This window comes from Melospiza melodia, chromosome 15, assembly GCF_035770615.1.
Source record: "Melospiza melodia melodia isolate bMelMel2 chromosome 15, bMelMel2.pri, whole genome shotgun sequence".
In the NCBI taxonomy this organism is placed as follows: domain Eukaryota; kingdom Metazoa; phylum Chordata; class Aves; order Passeriformes; family Passerellidae; genus Melospiza; species Melospiza melodia.
The window spans coordinates 3835104-3856171 of NC_086208.1; the positions used below are offsets into that span (position 1 = coordinate 3835104).

Genomic DNA, 21068 nt, shown 5'->3' on the forward strand with positions numbered 1-21068 from the left:
TTTATTGCCTTTCTTTGTTTGTTTTTTAAGGGAAAGTGTGCAAAGCTTTGCATTTAATGGTGCTCTGAGATGGGGATCAAACATCTGCCCGCAGCTGCCTCCCTGAAAGGTTGGGTTTGACCCACTGATTCCAGTTTTTCAGGGATAGAAAGCTACTCCTGATTTTTGGTGAAGCCTTGAACTGATCCAAAGCTTGGCACCACCTTTCTGCCTTTACACAGGAGAAAGAACAGAATCAGCTCCCTTTGGGATTCAAAACTTCCCCCAATGCCACTGGAGTCACAGCCCTCTCATTTCCCACAGGAAAAAAACCCAATCCAACACACCAACTCACATTTTTAGGGATGATAGAGGGACATAGGGTGCTTCCCCCCCCCACCCCGCCAAAAAAAAAAAAAAAATTCCCAGTGGAATAAGATCAGAAAGAGACTTAAAAGATGCTCATGTAATTATTTATTGGGTTAGAAATATGGTGTGGTTTCCATCCCAAAAAGGCACAAACAGGCAGGAATTGCTGCTCCATTTGCTTCACCTTCCCACTGGTAAAGCTGAATGCAGCAAAAGGCATCTCCTGCAAACCTGAAGACTCCTTAACCTGGATATAAAAATCTATTGCTTGATAAAGAAAAAAACCCTGATATTAAAAAAGGCAGCAAATGCATAGTTAGTCTGAAAGCTGGAGTGTCCTGAAGTTCCCTGTCCATTCTCCCCAGTCCCTTGAGATTTTCATGGTAGGGATTGATTTAAAATCTCAATTTGTGAGTGGCTCTGCTGGTGGATTTTTTTTTTTTTTTTAATCAGTAGGAACACTCAGGAATTCACTCCGTGAGTTTACATTCAAGGAATTTGGGTGTGTGGGTGCACACAGGATAGGGTGGATGTTTTATTAATCTGGATGGTGGATTTTTTTTTAAATGAGTAGGAACACTCAAGAATTCATGAGTTTACATTCAAGGAATTTGGGTGTGTGGGTGCACCCAGGATAGGTCCCCTCGAGGTGGGTGCTGCTGAAGGCTCCAGAACCTTTCTGAAGCAGCAGGAAGGATCCATTCCCAGTGGGGCAACGAGCTGGAAAAGAGGATTTCACCCCATTGGGTAAGGCTGGGCAGGATTCCCTGAGAAGAACCGGCAGGTTTTTATCTGTTTGGATGGAGGGAGCTGCCCAGGGCAGGTGGAGCACATCCCACCCTCTCCACCACAGGCTGCATCTCTCCATGACACCTCTGGGGATCATCCATGTGGGAAGGGCTGATGGAGCTGGGAAGAGCCCCACAAAGCCCAGCTGCCCTTCCAGGAGAGGAATCATCCTCCAGAGGATGCACAGCGAGGGGCTGAGCCTCCAATCCTCTCCTGCAGCTCACAGAGAGCTCTTCTCGGGGAACCGCTGCCGGATCTGGAAGGCCTCGCACTTCTTGTACTTCATGGTCAGTCCATACTCTGGGGTGATGTCCACCGGCTCCCCGGGCCGCAGGCTGAAGTGCAGCTGCTGCAGCAGCGTGGTGAGGAAGAGGAAGATCTCCCAGCGGCCGATGGTCTCGCCGAGGCAGCGGCGCCGGCCCAGCCCGAAGGCCAGAACCTTCTCACCCTCGGCGCGGTTCAGCTCCGTCCCTGAGGCGCTCAGGAACCGCTCGGGCCTGAAGGCTGAGGGCTCCTTCCACAGCGCCCTGCGACACACAGGGGACACGCCGTCACAGGGGGGGAATAATCATTACAGTGGTATATTACAGTGGTATATTACGGTGGTGTGGTATATTACGGTGGTATATTACGGCGGTATATTACATATAATATAATATATATAATATTATAATGTATAATAGCGTATAATGGCATATATAAAATTATAATATATTATTTTAAAATATAATAAAATAAAATCAAAATTTAAAATAAAACTTAAAAATAAAATTAAAGTACAACAAATTTTAAAAATAAAACAAAATACTAAAAATATATAATATTGATTCCAGTTTTTCAGGGATAGAAAGCTACTCCTGATTTTTGGTAACAACCTGAACTGATCCAAAGCTTGGCACCACCTTTCTGCCTTTACACAGGAGAAAGATCAGAAACAGCTCCCTTTGGGATTAAAAACTTAAAAAATAAAAAATAATTTAAAAAATAAACTCAAATAAAATGTAATATATTATAATAAAATGTAACATAATGTAATAAAATATAATATATAAAATATGAGACATTATATATAATATATTTTTCCAGATTGCTAAGCAAGATGTATTCTATTTGCCATCTGTATGGCAGCTGTCTTCTGTTCAGTGGGCAGTTTCCTTATCTCTTCCACAACCACTCCTCCCTCAGAGGAGACATCTGCTGATAACAGCTATTGAATGTCACAGCATGGCTGATAAGAACTATAACATCCCATTGGGAGATGTGAGCCCAGAGGGAGGAGCCAAGCATTGCTACCCAGATATAATCCAGAGGTTTTTGAGACACCAGCACGGCTTTCTGCACGGGATTCCCCAGAGGAGCAGCAGCTGCCTCTCCTTCCACTGGATCTTCAGAGGAAGAATACATCCTGCTCTACAGATCCCCCTGCTCCAACAGAACCACCCCTGACACTGCAGGAGGGCTGAGCCACATTTCCAATGGGACTGCCACCAACAGCCTGACCCACAGGGTGTCAGGTTGGATTCTGACTCTGTCCGTGGTGTTTTAGTTTACTGCATTGTTGATTTTATTCTTTTTTTTCTTCCCTATTAAAGAACTGTTATTTCCTGCTCCCATATTTTTTGCTTGAGAGCCCCTTAATTTGAAATTTCTAACACTATAGAGGAGTGGGGAGGATTTACATTCTCCATTTCAGGAAAGGCTCCTGCCTTCCTTAGCAGACTCCAGTCTTTCCAAACCAAGACAGATATATATATATATATATATATATATACACATATACATATATATACATACATATATATACACACATATATATTATATATTATACATTATACATTATATATATTATATAATATATTATAAAATAATTTGTGCTCAAAGAAATTAAAACACGGCATTTTTTGTACTAAAGCCAGTGTTGGGCAACATGCAGTAATAGGCTAAATGTTAAGCATGGAGATTCCAACACCAGGAAGACACTGTCTCCAGAGATGGATATTTCAAGGGATTTTTTTCATCTGACAAGATCCCAGCAGGAGGCATTTGATAGGCATCATCAATAAGATAATATTCGATGCCAGAAGTTTATGCCAGAAGATTTCCACTTACAGGATTGCAGCAATTATCTGCCAGTTCTGGGAAACGTGGCAGCAAGAAAGGAAAAACCAATAATATGCTAAAATATGCTAAAGAATGGCCCCTTCCAGAGCCCAAAAGACTATAAAACAAACCCCTTAGAAATGACATTTGGAGACCCATGGGGACTTTGGTGCAATAGAAGCCAAATCCTGGGTTCCCCACCTTTCATCACCTGGCTCAGAGTCAAATTGCCTGTAGCTTTTTCCAAATTTATACTTGGATTATTTAATAAATTTCCTTAGTTACTAAATTGAAATATTCATTTATAACAGGGTCACGTAACAGCTTGTCCAGTGCCACCCCTGCCATGGCAGGGACACCTTCCACCATCCCAGGGTGCTCCAAGCCCCATCCAGCTATAGGAATGTGCCCTCTGTTGACAGAGTGACCAAACTATCCTTTGTCTCCTTAAAAAGGAAAAAAGCCCAGAAGTTTCTGTCCTCAATTAGCAAAGAAGACACCTCATAGGACCTGTGGGACTTCACCTCAAAATTAAGTATAACAAATTGGACAGGAGCCAAAAAGTACCACCTAAGCACCTTACTAGAAAAAGAAGAGAACAAAGAAACTAATTGTTTTTGTGGGGTGTTTTACCAGGGGCAAGAACCTCTCGCACCTGGCTTGGTTTTTCTCTGTAAAGAGTTTTGTCGTTTTGCCTTTTATTAAAACTTTCCTGTTTCCAACACTACCACAGAAGCCATCCTGCTCATTTTATGCCTTCTAAGGTAGCTGAGCTATCTTGGGTGTGATGTAGATCTCCAAGAGTTTATGAGACTTGGCTTGTAGAGACCATACATCATCCAGCCTGGCCTTGGACACTGCCAGGGATCCAGGGGCAGCCACAGCTTCTCCTGTGCCAGGGCCTGCCCACTCTCACAGGGAGGAAGTCCTAATTCCCAATATCCCATCTAACCCTGCTCCCTGGCAGTGGGAGCCATTCCCTGTGTGCTGTGCCTCCATCCCTTGTCCCCAGTCCCTCTCCAGCTCTCCTGGAGCCCCTTCAGGCCCTGCCAGGGGCTCTGAGGTGTCCCAGATCCCAGCTCCAGAGCAGAGGGCTCCAGCCCTTGGGCACTGTGATGGCTCTGACCCCCTGCAATGGGGTCACTGACCAAAACCCCTCCTGGCAAAGAGGAGCTTTGCAGCACTGCCTCACTCCAGCACCCAAAAACACCCTTGGCAAGCTCTGGTCCTGATTTACAGCACCCACTCATGTCAGACTCCATCAGCTCAGCCCAGGGCTGTGTTTGCCCAGGCAGACACCAGAGATGGATTTAATTCCATCCATTTAATCCCAGCAGCCAGAGAACCTGCAGCTTCAGCACTGGGATCTGCCAGCAGCCCTTCAAACAGGGAAAATGGGGACCAGGGGGGTTTCCTGTGTTGAATCCTCTCAGCAGAACTTCCCAACTTGCCCCAGTGCAGCTGCTGGGAGGCGCCAGGTGGGATTTAACAGTGTCTCAGCTGGGAATTTCTGCTGGGATATGTGGAATCCTCTCTGCCCCAAGGACAGCACTCCCATCCCACGCTCATGCAAGAGCAGGAGGGATTTCAGAAAGCTTCTGGCCTCTTGGGTGGGGTGTTTGGATACAAACATCTTGAGCTTTGATCCAAACCACCCCATCTGGGAACCCCCTCCTGTATCAAGCCTTAGCTGACTCCCTGCTGGAATGTCTCTGCTGGGAAGCAGAGGAGGGGCAGAATGGGGCTCTGCTTTCCAGTCCCCCCATCATTCCCAAAGCTGATTATCAGCAACCACAACACGAGCCTGTGGACTTCAGCAGGGTCACATCACCACGTTTTTCTCCCTTAAAAAAAGGAGTGAGCAATTCCCATTGAGCACATCCAGAGCTCGGATCACAGGATCTGCTTGGCAGCAGGATTTTCTGATTCCTGACTACCCAGCAGCCTGAGCAGCACATCAATTATGTAATCCCTGGTGCTGGGGAGCTGCTGAACTGGGGGCCAAGTCAAGCTGGACCAGCTCCATGCCCAGCAGAGCCAAGGCTGGGCTCAGCATCAAACCCACACCGTTTTTGGTCCAATCTGCCCTTTTGTACACAATCCAGTCATTTCCTGGAATGAGGATCAGAGTGATGTGAATGCCAAGAGCAGCCACAGCAGCCTGGATGAGCAGGGAGGGTTTGGGATACTCACTCATCGTGGTTCACTTGCCACTGGTTGATGAACACGCAGGTGTCCTTGGGGATGTAGTAGCCATTCAACACTGTTGCTTTTGTTGTGCTGAAGGGAACGTGAGGGGAAAGAGGAGTTAGAGGAGACCCACAGCTCCTGACAAGCCAAAGCCCAGCGAGTCCTGCAAGGGTTTCATCTTCAAAGCCCTATTTGTGCCCTTAGGACTGGCTAGGAAATACCCCAGATTGTATTCGGGAGGTTTAAGAGTCTTGGCTTCACTTTCCTCCACCAGAAAAATTCCAGTTTCACTTCACAGCTCATTCCAGATCGGTTGTGATGTGGTTCCTCCCAAGGCAGGAAAAAAAAAATAAACCCAGGGATGTTCTGCCAGCAAAGGTTTGTGGGGTGAAACGACCCTCAAAACGAAGGATGCAACGCCATAAGGGCAACAAGCTGGAATATTTCCCCCTCACAGCCATCAAAAACCCCAAAGAAGGTGTTGGCCACCCCAGCCCGTACCTGTGAGGGATGGTGAAGGGCATGAAGGAGGAATGCCTGAACATCTCCAGGATGAAGGCCTCCGTGTAGGGCAGCGTGCCCCGGTCCGAGAGGCGCGGCCGCCGCTCGCGCCCGATGGTGCGGTCTGGGGAGGGGGACAGGACAGGGTCAGCGCCAGGGCTGAGCACAGAGAGCCCAGAGGGATGTGGGGCAGGGACTCACCCAGCTCCTCGTGGATCTTCTTCTGGACGTCGGGGTACAAGGCAACGTACATGAGGCTCCAGGACAGGGCAGTCGTCACAGTGTCAAAGCCTGGGTGGGCATGGATTTGGCATTTAGAGACCACAAGAGGACAGGTGAGTGGGTGTTTCAGATCCCACTGCTCCAGATGTTTGCTCCCCCAAAAAGTGTTCAGGAGGGCACCCAAGAGCAGCTCCACAGACCCAAAGGTGCCCATGTGTCCACCCAGCATCTCCATGTCCCCACCCAGCCTCGTGTCCCAAAGATCCAATGCTGCCCTCAGGAACATTCCCACCTGCCCCAAAGAGGTCGTTGACGATGTGGATGATCTTCTCGTCGGAGAGCTTCACGTGGGCATCCTCCCCAGCACTGTTCTCCTGGCAGTGCTGAATCAGTGAGTCCGTGATGTCCCGGATGTGACCCTGGGGAAGAATGCACGGAATTCACAGAGTGACCAGGTTGGAAGAGACCTTCAAGACCATCAATCCAACCCAGCCTCAACACCTCACCTAAACCCTACCACCCAGTGCCACATCCAGGCTGTGTTAAACACACCCAGGGATGGGGACTCCACTCCTCCCTGGGCAGCCATTCCAGAACTTCATCACTCTTTCTGTAAAACACTTTTTCCTGATATCCAACCTAAATTTCCCTTGGTGCAGCTTGAGACTGTGTGCTCTGGTTCCAAATGTGTAGTCGATTAGAAGTGTGTAATGTCACAGTGTGGAAAACTTAGAGTTTGGGGTTTTAGAATATAGCAATAAATATAGGGCAAGATGGAGATTTTAGGATGGGGGCTGGTTGTTCTTCTTTACCTTCTTCTTCCTGGGTTTGGGTGGTATTTTGTAATTGGCAATCTTGTAATTAGGTATCATTTCTTAATGGGACAGTTTAGCCGTAAAAGACCTTGTAACAAGAGATAGTTAATAATTTTGTGCCTCGTTAATGAAAGACTGCAGAACTCACTGCTGTGAGACTGTAACATAGATAATGAATAATAAACATCTGAGCCTGAAGGTGAACCACCATGTCAAGTGCCTTCAATCCCAACCTCGACAGAGGCAGAAAAAAGAAGCCAAAAACCACCAGAAGGGGACACTTGCAGGCATCTGCACCCACATCCAAGAGCATGTGAGCCCTTACCTTGTCAAAGGTGCTGTAATGCTCCTGCACAATTTTCTGCACGAAGGCGTTGAAGCGCCGGTTGATGTCCTTGAAGGCCTCCAGGGTGCGGCTGGGCAGGTAGCGGAGCAGGGGGATGAAGTCGGCGGGGTGGCTGCCCCCAGCCACCTCCCCAAACTCTTTGCTCAGGTTCACCACCCTGAGCAGCTCCTGGTCCTCGTGCTCGTAGCGCTTGCCAAAGCACATGGCACAGATGACGTTGGCCACCGACACCACCAGGTACTGGTTGAGGTCAAAGCTCTTGTGCTCCTCCATGACCTGCAGGAACTTGGTGACCAGGTACTCGGCCTCCTTGGAGACGTGCTCCTCCAGCAGGCAGCCGCAGGACGAGGTGGGGCTGGGCGCGATGGAGAAGCTCTTCAGGGCGCTCTGGGCCAGCCTCCTGCGCGCTTTCCACACCTCCCCGGAGTCGGGGCTGAACGCCAGGCTCTGCCCGTTGGAGATGTAGCGAAAGCTGTGGAGGTCTGGTCGGCCCATGAAGTCCTCTCCTTGCTTGACCAGCGCTTGGCGGATGGTGTCCAGCCCGCTGAGCACCAGCACGGGCCGTGTCCCGATGCGCACCTCCATCACGTCCCCGTAGCGCCGGCTCAGCCGCGTCAGCGCCAGGTGCGCGTCCGTGCGCAGCTCCAGCACGTTGCCCAGCACGGGAAAGCCCCGCGGGCCCGGCGGCCGCCGCAGCCCCGCGGGCACGGCCGCCCGCAGCCGCTGCACCAGCAGCAGCAGCACCGCGCACAAGGCGGCGGCCGCCAGCAGCGCCTCGCTGGCCGACACCGCCGCGGGGCTCCCCAGCGGCCACATGGCAGCAGAGCTCGGGGTCACCGCCGCCTCCGCACGGACAGCCCTAAGGGAGGGAGCGCACTGAGGGAGAGCCGGAGCAGCGCGGGGCTGAGCGCTGGAGGGGGGGACAGGGACAGGGAGTGACAGCCCCAAAGCAGCCCAGGGGATGGAGCTGCCCCTGCGGCACCGGCAGCACAGGCTGGAGTTCTGTGAACGGTCCAAACACACCCACCCATCCCTTAACGGGGACCTCAACCCATCAGAGACTTTGCAGCACTCCTTTCCCTGCACCAGACCCTTAGACTGATGTGCAGAACCCTCAGGTGCAGAACTCTCAGGGTTAGGAGCTGGGGCTGGTCTCCGGGCTGAGATATCTGCAGGTGTTCCTGTCAGGGACAAGGACCAGGGACAGGGAGCGACAGCCCCAGAGCAGCCCAGGGGATGGAGCTGCCCCTGCAGCACCGGTGGCACAGGCTGGAGACCTGTGAATGACCCAAAGGCACCCACCCATCCCTTAAGCAGCTCCTCAACCCGTCAGAGATTTTGCAGCACCCCTTTCCTTGCAGAATGGCACGCAGAACCCTTTGGAGTAAACCAAAGGTGGGTGAGGAGCTGGGGCTGGTCTCTGGGCTGGGACACCTGCAGGTGCTCCTGACAGGGACACGGAGCCACAGCCCCAGAGCAGCTCAGGGGATGGAGCTGCCCCTGCGGCACTGAGGGTTTCCAGCAGCACACGCTGGACATCTGTGAAGGCTCCAAACACACCCACCCATCCCTTAAGGGGGGGCTCAACCTGTCAGAGATTTTGTGGCACCCCTTTCCTCACAGAAAACCCAAACCCCCACTGGCACAGCCATGGCTCCTGCCCAGGGAAGCCACTCTTGTAAAACAAGGCATGGAGAACTGCAGCTCAGCAAATCCCAGGGAAGCAGAGGAACAGCAGCTCCTCCGTGAATGTGGTTCCAGGACCACCAAACCCATCAGGAGTCACAGCCAGGAGGATGGACCTGCTGGCCACAGTATTGGGGACTTGGGGATGTTACAGAGCTGCTGTGTGAGAACACACAGCTCACTGGGTGAGCAGGGGCACCTAAATGTCACCTTCCTGGTCCTATACCCACGTTCAAACCCTCCCAAAACACAGAAGCCGACCTCAGCCTTTCAGAGACTTTGTGGCATCCCTTTCCCCGCAGCAGACCTTCAGGAAAGCAAAGATGGGTTAGGAGCTGGGGCTGATCTCTGGGCTGAGACACTTTGAGCAGTGACAGCACAAGACAGGAGCAGAGCTGGGCTTCACTTGTGATCCACAATTGCCACACTTTAGGAAACCACTCACATTAAAAGCACGGTTTTTGCCAGCCAGGAGTGAAAGGAATAGGTCCCCCAACTTTTTGTCTACATGCCAGGGAAGCAAAGGTGCTCTCTTAACCACAGGACCTTTGTTTCATCCTCAAAGTTTTTTTTCCAGAGCACTCGGCTAGAGGAGAGCTGATCCTGATTTGAGTCACCGAGCCAGCACTCCCGAGCAGTGCCAGGGATCATCCCTGATCGAACCATGGCATGAAAAATAACCCTGCCTGCAGCGGGGGCCAGCGGGGTGGGTGCATCCCGCTCCCAGCTCTGTCACAAACCATGGAATCACAGAGTCGCTGAAGTTCGAAGGGACTCCTAAGGATCACCGAGCCCAACTCTCTTCTCCTCACGGGAAGAAATCCATCTGAAAGCCCCGAGCGGGGCTGGGAGGAGGTTGGCTGTTAAATCCCCTCTTCCCTCGGCTTTGGCAGGGTTCCACAGGCACCCACGGGGGAGATTCCAGGGGGGCTCTGGTGACCTCGCAGGCAGCGGGTGCAGCCCAGCCGGGACCCCTTCCCAGCCCTCGGCAGCGCCACGACCCGCGAGGGGAGCGTTACCCCCAGGACCCCCCAAAATCACCTTCCAGCAGGTGGGTGTTGGAAAGGCAGGACAGCGCACGGCGGGGCTGTCCATCACCCAGGGGTGCTGGAAGAGCCCTCCCAGTCCCAGTCCCAGTCCCAGTCCCAGTCCCAGTCCCAGTCCCAGTCCCAGTCCGTGGCGGTGCGGGCTCTCCGGTACTCACCTCGGCAGGAACGGTGCGGAGCGGCGGGAGGGGCCCGGTCCCGCGGCAGGTGCCCTCTGCCCGCCGCTCCTGCTTTATATGCATCGCCCCGCGCGCTGATTGGCCAGACCGCCTCCCGTCACGTGACCCCCAGCTCCCCAAGAACTCTCCGGACCCCCCCATCCCCCCAATCCCCGGTTCCCCCCATTGCCCCGGGGCTCCCCCCACGCGTGGGGTGCGGGACCCCCGCTCCCTGAGCATCCCTTAGGGGGAGGCTGCGAGACGGGCACGGGAGGGTCCGGAAAGGGAGAGGGGGTCCCGATAAGTCGTGGCGTGGGGTGCGGGGGTGTCGGTGCCGCCCGTGGGTTCCAGCCCGGGGCGGGCATCGCGTGCGAAGAGGGCGGGATGTTTGGGCAAACCCGCACCGCCCCGGTCACTCCAGTCACGCTACCGGCAGGATCTTAAAGGCGCCGGTCTCGAGCCCCGCTGCTCCCCAGGACCCCCCCGGGGGCCGGCCGGGCTGCCCCGCTCGCCCCCAGACCCAGAGGGTTCCGTCCAGCCCCGGTGCCCGCAGCCGCGGCACATTCCCGGAGCCGCGGGGACAGCGGCAGCGTGGGAAACCCGCCCCGGGCGGCGCGGTGCGGGCCGGGAGGGGGGGACTGGCGGGTTCGGCTCCGCGAACACGCGGGGATGAGCGCGGAGCGCTCGCCGCGGGGTTCGGCCATCTCTCATCCCCGTCCCGCCGCCGCCGTGCCCGGTGCAGCAGAGCGGGGCCACCGGCTCCGCGCGTGTCCCCGCACCTCGGGCTGCGGGACCGCCACACAGCTCCGCAGGGACCCCGCGGGGACGTGGGCGGCGGGGCAGCCCCGGGGGTCACGGCCCTGCCTGCCCCGGCCCGGTTAAAGATTGTCCAGGTTCGCGTGAGAAGCGGCAGTGCCCTGTGTCACCTCTGTCCCCTGGGACAGGGCCACCCGAGGGGCGAGGTGGGGCTGGCATGGGGCACAGGGTGCAGCCGGAGGGAGGCGGGCACGGCTGGTGCAGCCGGGGTGGATGCTGGGGGTCCGAAGGGGGGCTCGGGCAGAGTTCGGAGCCCCCAGCCCCTCTCCCCGCGGGGTGACAGGCCAGGTCCTGCCCTGCAGCGAGGACAAGGGGCACCAGCCCGCTCCCCAAATCTGTCCCCTCCGCCCTCACCCTCGTCCCCAGCCCAGCCGCCACGAGGTGGGAGATAGGCCAGATAGGGGGGATCGGGGGTCCCGCCCCGCCGGGGGGTCCCAGGGGTGGCATTAGGGACATCGCGTGCGAAGGGGCTCCGGCCAGACCCGGGAGGGCCGTCCTGGTCACTCGCAGTCACGCTACGGGTGGGTGGGGGGGGAAATGGTTTTTAAAGGACCAGGGCGGTGGCCTCTCGTCCAGGAGCCCGGCCCGGGGTCAGGGCGGCGCCGGAGCAGCTCAGCATCAGCTCCCCCCGCGGCTGGCTGCGGGCTGGGGAGCTTGGAGGGAGCCCCCAGCACTGGGGACAAGCGTCGGTGTCAACAGCGGTGCCCTCTGCCGCAGGAGGCTGCATCACCTGCGAGGGTACGGCACTGCCCCTGTCACTTGTGTCCCCTCGCGAGGACACGGCCATCCCAGCCCTTTCCAGCCACGAGGAGAAGGAGACAGGGGAGTGCCACCTGAAATGTCCCGTCTCAGCGCCAGGTGACACGGAGCGGTGCGGGGCTGCTGGCCACAAATGTCACAAATGTGCCCCACGGCTGGGGACACTCGTCAGGGCGTCCGTAAAGCCCGGCCGGGGATGGCTCTGGCACCTCGCACGACACCGGGCACAACGCTCTGTGTGTCTGTCCCAGCGTCCCCGCACGGAGCCGCACCCGTGTGCGGGACACGCTCGGGGCTGCCAACCTCTCCGTGTCCCTCGGGCGTGGGCACGGGCTGGTGCCACGCACGCCGTGCCACGCGTGCCTGCGGGCACCGTCACCGTGCCGCTGCCGCCTGTCGCCGCACGCACAGCCCGGCGCCGCGGGGTGGTGACACACGGAGGGGACAGCGACACCCAGCAGGGACAGGGGGCTGTCAGCGTCGCTGGGGATCCGCGGGCTCAGCGAGGGGCGGCGGCCGGGGCTGAGGGTGTTTTGGGGTGCTTTTGGGGTGTTTTTGGGGTGTGAGGCTGCCTGGCAGCGACTCTTAACGCTGCTCTCATCAGGTGGCACCCTGCCCTCGCACGGCTTGGCAGCCACGGGGAGGGATGGGACAGGCTGGAAGAGGGTCCTGGGGAACCTCTCCGGGACTCTCCTCACTTTTTCCAGAGTTTTGGGATGCGATAGATGAGGATTGGGTGGGTTCAGCACCAGCACAAGGTCTGAAATGCTGCTGGGGAGGGCGGGGGGTCACTCAGCCCCCCAACCCCACCCCATGCAATGGGTCCGGGTGGATCCGTAGGGATGGAGAATCCAGCCTGCTGGACGAGCCCTGCTCCTGCAGCCTCCCTCCCCAACAGCGTTCCCAAGAGTCCTGCCGGGGCCAGGAGGGCTGCGGCATTCCCGGGAATTATCAGCAGGAATATTAGCAGCCGGGGTTTTGTAATTGTTCTTGCCAAACATTAATGAACGGCCTCATTGCTATTAACGAGCCTGATTAGACCAGATGTTGAAAGCCTTTATTAAATATTAGCTCAGCTTTTACCTGGGCCAAATTCCCCTTGGAATTTTCGAAGATTGAAGGAAGCTTCGTGCCAAACTCCCGAGCTCTGGCTCATTCCTGCTCATCCCAGCTGCACTTCCCAAACTCCCCTGAATTTTGCCCCGCCTGGAGCAGCAGCCCCGCTGGCACGAGCATTTCCCTGCCGGGTGTCACCCAATGTTTATGGGATGAGCTGCCCCAGCCTTGCCCCTTTCTGCCCCTTCACCTCTCCTATCTGCTGGGCTCACCTCCTCCCCTCTGCCCCGCCACTCCTCCTCCTCCTCCTCCTCCTCGCTGCCTGTTTGCCCCGAGGAGCCGGGGGAAGCGAGCCAGCCGCCTTCTCACGCAAACCTGGCCAATCGTTAACCTGAGCCTGGCTCTGCCCCTGGCCCGGAGGATCCTGCTGCCGCTGCTCCCGGGACAGAGGACCTGCTGGATCATTCCCCAGGGATGGATGGGGAATGTCACCAACGTGTCCCCTCGCTCACAGCCTGCAGCTCTCGGAGTGGCCATGCAGGTGACAGCCCTCTCAGGCTGCTGGGAACAGCCTGGCCAGCCCAGAAAAGCTTTTTTGGGGAAATGCTGGCACCCACATTCCACAGGCAAGCAATGCTGACAGCATGTTCTACATCCTCCCCAAGGCAGGGCTTAGGGACCCCCTTCTGCCTCCCCACAGCAGGCTCCAGGACCCGGCCCAGGAGGAGAAGTCACCCTTCATGCCCTAGAGCTTGCTGGAGGGGAGAAAGGCTCTTCCCTGGCTTCTTGGGCAGGGTCCAGGCAGGGTCAGCCCCGTTTGTTAATGGGTAGCTACTGCCAAGGGCTTTTGCCACGGGAGGAGGGAGATAAATAGCCAGTGGTGCAGTGAGTGCAGAGATTAGACAGCTGTGGACACCTTCGTGGCAGGAGGAGAAGGACCAGGCAGAGGAGAACGAGGTGACAGGAGAAGGTGGTCGAGGAGGCAGAGGAGGATTCTCCCCTGCTCCTGGTGCCAATCCCTGCTGGGAGCCTTAGGCAGTAAAACCAACCAGGTAGGAGACAGCTTCTGTGTTTTGGGAGTGGTTGAACGTGGGTATAGGACCAGGAAGGTGACATTTAGGTGCCCCTGCTCACCCAGTGAGACTGTGTGTTCTCACAGAGCAGCTCTGTAACATCCCCAAGTCCCCAGTACTGTGGCCAGCAGATCCATCCTCCTGGCTGTGACTCCTGATGGGTCTGGTGGTCCTGGAACCACATTCACGGAGGAGCTGCTGTTCCTCTGCTTCCCTGGGATTTGCTGAGCTGCAGTTCTCCATGCCTTGTTTTACAAGAGCGGCTTCCCTGGGCAGGAGCCACGGCTGTGCCAGTGGGGGTTTGGGTTTTCTGTGAGGAAAGGGGTGCCACAAAATCTCTGACGGGTTGAGGTTCCCCTTAAGGGATGGGTGGGTGTGTTTGGAGCCTTCACAGATGTCCAGCGTGTGCTGCTGGAAACCCTCAGTGCTGCAGGGGCAGCTCCATCCCCTGAGCTGCTCTGGGGCTGTGGCTCGCTGTTCCTGTCAGGAGCACCTGCAGGTGTCTCAGCCCAGAGACCAGCCCCAGCTCCTCACCCACCTTTGGTTTATTCCTGAGGGTTCTGCGTGCCATTCTGCAAGGAAAGGGGTGCTGCAAAGTCTCTGACGGGTTGAGGAGCTGCTTAAGGGATGGGTGGGTGCCTTTGGGTCATTCACAGGTCTCCAGCCTGTGCCACCGGTGCTGCAGGGGCAGCTCCATCCCCTGAGCTGCTCTGGGGCTGTCGCTCCCTGTCCCAGAGTCAGGAACTCCCGCAGGTATCTCAGCCCAGAGACCAGCCCCAGCTCCTAACCCACCTTTGGTTTATTCCTGAGGGTTCTGTGTGCCACTCTAAGGGTCTGGTGCAGGGAAAGGAGTGCTGCAAAGTCTCTGATGGGTTGAGGTGTTCCCCTTAAGGAATGTTTGGGTGTGTTCGGACCGTTCACAGAACTCCAGCCTGTGCCACCGGTGCTGCAGGGGCAGCTCCATCCCCTGAGCTGCTCTGGGGCTGTGGCTCCGTGTCCCTGTCAGGAGCACCCGCAGGTATCTCAGCCCAGAGACCAGCCCCAGCTCCTAACCCACCTTTGGTTTATTCCTGAGGGTTCTGCGTGCCATTCTGCAAGGAAAGGGGTGCTGCAAAGTCTCTGACGGGTTGAGATCGCCCTTAAGGGATGGGTGGGTGCCTTTGGGTCATTCACAGGTCTCCAGCCTGTGCTGCCGGTGCCGCAGGGGCAGCTCCATCCCTTGAGCTGCCATGGGGCTGTCGCTCCCTGTCCCAGAGTCAGGAACACCCGCAGGTATCTCAGCCCAGAGACCAGCCCCAGCTCCTCACGCACCTTTGGTTTATTCCTGAGGGTTCTGTGTGCCACTCTAAGGGTCTGGTACAGGGAAAGGAGTGCTGCAAAGTCTCTGATGGGTTGAGGTTCCCCTTAAGGGTGTGTTCGGACCGTTCACAGAACTCCAGCGTGTGCTGCAGGGGCAGCTCCATCCCCTGGGCTGCTATGGGGCTGTCACTGGGGCTGTCACTCCCTGTCCCTGTCCCCCCCTCCAGCGCTCAGCCCCGCGCTGCTCCGGCTCTCCCTCAGTGCGCTCCCTCCCTTAGGGCTGTCCGTGCGGAGGCGGCGGTGACCCCGAGCTCTGCTGCCATGTGGCCGCTGGGGAGCCCCGTGGCGGTGTCGGCCAGCGAGGCGCTGCTGGCGGCCGCCGCCTTGTGCGCGGTGCTGCTGCTGCTGGTGCAGCGGCTGCGGGCGGCCGTGCCCGCGGGGCTGCGGCGGCCGCCGGGCCCGCGGGGCTTTCCCGTGCTGGGCAACGTGCTGGAGCTGCGCACGGACGCGCACCTGGCGCTGACGCGGCTGAGCCGGCGCTACGGGGACGTGATGGAGGTGCGCATCGGGACACGGCCCGTGCTGGTGCTCAGCGGGCTGGACACCATCCGCCAAGCGCTGGTCAAGCAAGGAGAGGACTTCATGGGCCGACCAGACCTCTATAGCTTTCGCTTCGTCGCGGACGGGCAGAGCCTGACGTTCAGCCCCGACTCCGGGGAGGTGTGGAAAGCGCGCAGGAGGCTGGCCCAGAGCGCCCTGAAGAGCTTCTCCATCGCGCCCAGCCCCACGTCGTCCTGCGGCTGCCTGCTGGAGGAGCACGTCTCCAAGGAGGCCGAGTACCTGGTCACCAAGTTCCTGCAGGTCATGGAGGAGCACAAGAGGTTTGAGCCCTACCGGTACCTGGTGGTGTCGGTGGCCAACGTCATCTGTGCCATGTGCTTTGGCAAGCGCTACGAGCACGAGGACCAGGAGCTGCTCAGGCTGGTGAATTCCACGGAGGAGTTCACTGCTGTCACTGCTGCTGGCAACCCCGCCGACTTCATCCCCCTGCTCCGCTACCTGCCCAGCCGCAGCATGAAGCTCTTCATTGACTTCAACAGGTACCTCCTCAGCTTCCTGCAGAAGAGGGTCAAGGAGCACTACGAGAGCTACGATGAGGTGAGAGCTGGCAGGACCTGCCCCTGCTCTCCTCCCCTCTCTGTCAGCGAGGTGTTTGTGTTCTGGCAGCCATTGTCTCTCCCCAGTCCTCCTCCTCCTCACAGAATCATAGAGAATTGTAGAATCATGGAATATCATGAGTTGGCTCACACATGGATCATCCAATCCAGCTCCTGGCCCTGCACACACACCCCAACATCCCTGAGAGTGTTGTCCAAACTCTCCTGGAGCTCTGGCAGCCTTGAGGCCGTGCCAATTCCCTGGGGAGCCTGGGCAGAGCCTCACCACCCTCTGGTGAGGTGATGGGATAAATAGAAACTGTCGGGACTTCTGTTTTATCCGCTTCATTTTGTAGCAATCATTGCCTGTTTTGCTTCCTGGTATCCTTGTACCTTTTCCTGATGTCCCACCCAAACCTTCCCAGACTCCGCTTCACGAGCCTCTCAGTGTCTCCTCCATTCCCTGTGTGATGTGGCCAGTCTGGTGGTTGAACCTCGAGTTCCTTGGAGAACCCTCTCCTTGTTTCCACAGGGACCACAGGAGCTGAGGGATGGTGCTCCCCAGAGCTCGTGTGGCCCCAGGCTCCCCCAGCACGCTGTGGGGCTGCCCAGGAGCACCCACCCCTCTGCAGCCCTGCTCCATGACCTTGCCTCCTCTTCCTCTCAGAACAACATCCGGGACATCACCGACTCCCTCATTGAGCAGTGCCTGGACAAAAAACTGGGAACCAACACGGCCACGCAGATCCCCAAGGAGAAGATCGTCAACCTCGTGAACGACCTCTTTGGAGCAGGTAGCCTTCACCTTTCCTCAGCTCTGGCAGATGCTCTCAGGTCTTCTCCAGCTCCTCCTGCCTGACCCTTCCTTGTCCAACAGCAGGCAGCTGGTTTGGGTCTAAGCTCTCGCCCTCCTGCTCTGGAAAAGTGAAGGGCATGGGTTATATAGCACACCATCTAGAGTGGTTTTTCCTGGCTGAGGGACATGTCTGTGGGCTGATTCACCTTTCTGTGGAAATTCCCCCAGTTCTGGAGAAGCTGTACAAACCTGACACAACCCAGGAGCGGGACAGGCTGAGAGAACAGGATATTTTAGCAAAGTTTGTTATGGCAGAATGAAGCCCCAAGCCTTGCTGCATGTCCAGGATGTCCCTGGCCTCCTCAGCCAGCCCAGACTGCCCTGTGAGATGGTCAGCCCTCAGGCCAGGGTGGGTGCTTCTCAGGTTATGTGTTGCTAGAATGGCTCCTGAAGTATTAAAAGTCTTTTTACCCAGCCCCAAGCTATCGGAGAAGTCAAGATTCCTCGGCTCTGCTTTTCAAAGTTGTTTATTTTCTCTTATCTAATACATTCTTTTTCGGACCTGCTGAAGTCTGTCCAGCAGGTCGGGTTATGGCACAGTGACAGCCCTTGTGGTGGTGTTCCCTTTTTACACTAAGAACTACCTGTACTTTATTTACAATAATTTTCCAATACCTATCACCTATGTTAGACAGTCTGTCTCTATCCTAAACCAATCCAAAAGTGTCACCATGACAGCAGAAGATGGAGGACAAGAAGAAGAAGAAGTAGACAGGACACACCCAGATTCCTCCATCTTGCTTCTTGAACCTCCATTCTAAAACCCCAAAATTCTCCATTTTCACCCTGTGACAAATTCACTATCATTCTACTCAAACTCTTGTGGCTTGTAAATCTTCACACAAAGTTGGTCATTGTTTCCATGGGCTAAAATCAAAGGCACAGGTGTGTTTGACTCTGTGCCAAGGCCTCTGAGCCCCTCTGCCAGGGTCTGGAATCACCCAGGGCAGCCAGAGGGATGTTCTGGGTCCCGACAGGAGCTGTGCTGAGCTCACCCACACCCCATCCTCTCTGCCCAGGCTTCGACACCGTAACCACAGCCCTGTCCTGGAGCCTCCTGTACCTTGTGACGAACCCCAACATCCAGAAGAAGATCCACGAGGAGCTGGGTGAGTCCCTGCCCCACATCCCTCTGGGCTCTCTGTGCTCAGCCCTGGCGCTGACCCTGTCCTGTCCCCCTCCCCAGACCGCACCATCGGGCGCGAGCGGCGGCCGCGCCTCTCGGACCGGGGCACGCTGCCCTACACGGAGGCCTTCATCCTGGAGATGTTCAGGCATTCCTCCTTCCTGCCCTTCACCATCCCTCACAGGTACAGGCTGGGGCGGCCAACACCTTCTTTGGGGTTTTTGATGGCTGTGAGGGGGAAATATTCCAGCTTGTTGCCCTTATGGGATTGCATCCTTTGTTTTGAGGGTCGTTTCACCCCACAAACCTTTGCTGGCAGAACACCCCTGGGTTTATATTTTCTTTCCTGCCTTGGGAGGAACCACATCACAACTGATCTGGAATGAGCTGTGAAGTGAGACTGGAATTTTTCTGGTGGAGGAAAGTGAAGCCAAGACTCTTAAACCTCCCGAATACAATCTGGGGTATTTCCTAGCCAGTCCTAAGGGCACAAATAGGGCTTTGAAGGTGAAACCCTTGCAGGACTCGCTGGGCTTTGGCTTGTCAGGAGCTGTGGGTCTCCTCTAACTTCTCTTTCCCCCCACATTCCCTTCAGCAGAACAAAAGTGACGGTGCTGAACGGTGGTGGGCTGGCACAGCTGCTCCAGGGACGAGGTGGCCTTGAGGCACCATGTTACAGCTCGTGGAGGACACAACCGTCCTCACAAAACCACCCCTTTGGGTCACACCCTTCAGGAGCAGCCTGCCAGTCCCCTGAGGATGCAGAAGAACCTGCTCTCCATCTTTTCTCTCCCCAGCACCACCAAGGACACGGTGTTGAACGGCTACTTCATCCCGAAGGATCGCTGTGTGTTCGTCAACCAGTGGCAGGTGAACCACGATGAGTGAGTACCGTGAGGCACAAACCCTCCAGTGCTGGCAAACAGGTCCTTTCCTGTGCTGGAAAACAGGGCCCCTCCTGCAGTGACAAACAGGACCCCTCCTGTGGTGGCAAACCATCAGGGATGTTCTTCCCAACAGTTCCCACCTCTCTTGGTTTGGAAAGGCAGGAGTCTGCTAAGGAAGGCAGGAGCCTCCCCTGACATGGAGAATGTAAACCCTCCCCACCCCTCCCAATTGCTATAAATTTTGAATTTATTTTGAATTGTTATAAATTTGAATTTATTGCTCTCAGGCAAAAATATGGGAGCAGGAAATAACAGTTCTTTAATAGGGAAAGAAAAACAAATAAAAGGATAAAATAAACAATGCAGTGCACTAGAACAACACTGACAGAGTCAGAACCCAGCCTGACACCCTGTGGGTCAGGGTGTTGGTGGCAGTCCCATTGGAATTGTGGCTCAGCCCTCCTGCAGTGTCAGGGGTGGTTCTGGTGGAGCAGGGATCTGTAGAGAAGGATGTATTCTTCCTCTGAAGATCCAGTGGAAGGAGAGGCAGCTGCTGTTCCTGTGGGGAATCCAGTGGAGAAGCCGTGCTGGTGTCTCAAAGCCTCTGGATTATATCTGGGTAGCAATGCTTGGCTCCTCCCTCTGGGCTCACATCTCCCAATGGGATGTTATAGTTCTTATCAGCCATGCTGTGACATCCAATAGTCTCTTATCAGCAGATGTCCCCTCCAGAGAGAGGTGTGAATGTGGCCACTCAAAGAGAGAGATACGGCAAACTGCCCACTTGACAAAGATAATCTGCCATGCAGATGGGAATGGAAAACACCTTGCATTGCAATCTGGAGCACCACCTTCAAGTGTCCCCCTGACACCCATGCCCAGGAGAAACCATCTCAATACCCGATGTTCTCCCTTCCAGGAAGCTTTGGAAGGACCCAGAAACCTTCAACCCCGAGCGTTTCCTCAGCGCTGACGGGACCAAGGTGAACAAAGAGGACGGGGAGAAGGTGCTGGTGTTTGGCCTGGGCAAGAGGAGGTGCATCGGGGAGAACATTGCCCGCTGGCAGGTGTTCCTCTTCCTGGCCACGCTGCTGCAGCAGCTGGAGTTCAGCATCTGCGAGGGCGGCAGCGTGGACATGACCCCGCTCTACGGACTGTCCCTGAAGCACAAGAGGTGTGAGCACTTCCAGGTCAGGCAGCGCTTCCCCACCAAGGGCCGGAGCTGAGCAGCGGGAGCAGACATCTCCAGGGTGTCCTGTCAGCAGAGCTGAGTCTGGAACAACTTTGTGGGGTTATGGGATAAACTGAAACCATCAGGACTTCTGCTTTATCTGCTTTGTTTTGTAGCAGTTGTTGCCTGTTTTATTTCCTGGTGTTTCTAGTGTTGGATATTCCATTAAATGTTCGCTATTCCACCACACCCAGTCTTGAATATTTTCCTCAGGGAGTCGCTCTCTGATGGATGCAGGACAGCCAACCCATGGCATAACCCCACATCCCCCATCAGAATTACAGAATTATGGAATTGTTTAGGTTGGAAAAGGCTTTATCACCATCAAGCCCAGCAGTGCCAAGGCCACCACTAACCCATGTCCCCACGTGCCACATGTTTTGACACCCCCAGGGATGGCGACTCCACCACTGACCACCTTCATGGTCAAGAAATTTTCCCAATATCTAAGCCTCCTCTGGGGCAACTTGAGCCTTCATACACCTCCTCCACCACGGTCGGTGGTGTCCCTGGAAGACACAAGGGAGGACACAAAGAAGGACACAAGGAAGGGCACAAAGAGAAACACAAGGGAGTACACAAGAAAGGACATAAGGAAGGACACGAG

General features: G+C 55.8%; 2 protein-coding genes across 2 annotated transcripts; one reads left to right on the plus strand and one right to left on the minus strand.

Moving 5' to 3' along the window:
* Positions 1 to 430: 430 nt before the first annotated feature.
* On the minus strand, positions 431 to 10285 carry LOC134425470 (cytochrome P450 1A4-like). The gene is made up of 7 exons (XM_063170134.1): positions 10202 to 10285; positions 7291 to 8187; positions 6443 to 6569; positions 6130 to 6219; positions 5929 to 6052; positions 5431 to 5517; positions 431 to 1664 (listed from the first exon to the last, which is right to left on the minus strand). Exons 1-7 carry the CDS (start codon positions 10283 to 10285, stop codon positions 1358 to 1360), a joined length of 1716 nt encoding a protein of 571 aa, XP_063026204.1. The 3' UTR covers positions 431 to 1357.
* A 3422-nt stretch (positions 10286 to 13707) lies between these two features.
* LOC134425130 (cytochrome P450 1A5-like) lies at positions 13708 to 20650 on the plus strand. The gene is made up of 7 exons (XM_063169422.1): positions 13708 to 13884; positions 15483 to 16362; positions 17029 to 17155; positions 18237 to 18326; positions 18404 to 18527; positions 19141 to 19227; positions 20150 to 20650. Exons 2-7 carry the CDS (start codon positions 15526 to 15528, stop codon positions 20454 to 20456), a joined length of 1572 nt encoding a protein of 523 aa, XP_063025492.1. The 5' UTR covers positions 13708 to 13884; positions 15483 to 15525; the 3' UTR covers positions 20457 to 20650.
* Positions 20651 to 21068: the final 418 nt, after the last annotated feature.

Excerpts from the sequence above, each read along its gene's own strand:
- LOC134425470 (XM_063170134.1), bottom strand. The coding sequence starts at position 10,285 with ATGCATATAAAGCAGGAGCGGCGGGCAGAGGGCACCTGCCGCGGGACC. Across the intron at positions 5,518-5,928 it reads CCCTTCACCATCCCTCACAG|CACAACAAAAGCAACAGTGT; the intron begins GTACGGGCTGGG and ends CGTTCCCTTCAG. Across the intron at positions 1,665-5,430 it reads TGGCAAGTGAACCACGATGA|GGCGCTGTGGAAGGAGCCCT; the intron begins GTGAGTATCCCA and ends TGTGTGTCGCAG.
- LOC134425130 (XM_063169422.1), top strand. The coding sequence starts at position 15,526 with ATGTGGCCGCTGGGGAGCCCCGTGGCGGTGTCGGCCAGCGAGGCGCTG. Across the intron at positions 17,156-18,236 it reads GAACGACCTCTTTGGAGCAG|GCTTCGACACCGTAACCACA; the intron begins GTAGCCTTCACC and ends CTCTCTGCCCAG. Across the intron at positions 18,528-19,140 it reads CCCTTCACCATCCCTCACAG|CACCACCAAGGACACGGTGT; the intron begins GTACAGGCTGGG and ends TTCTCTCCCCAG.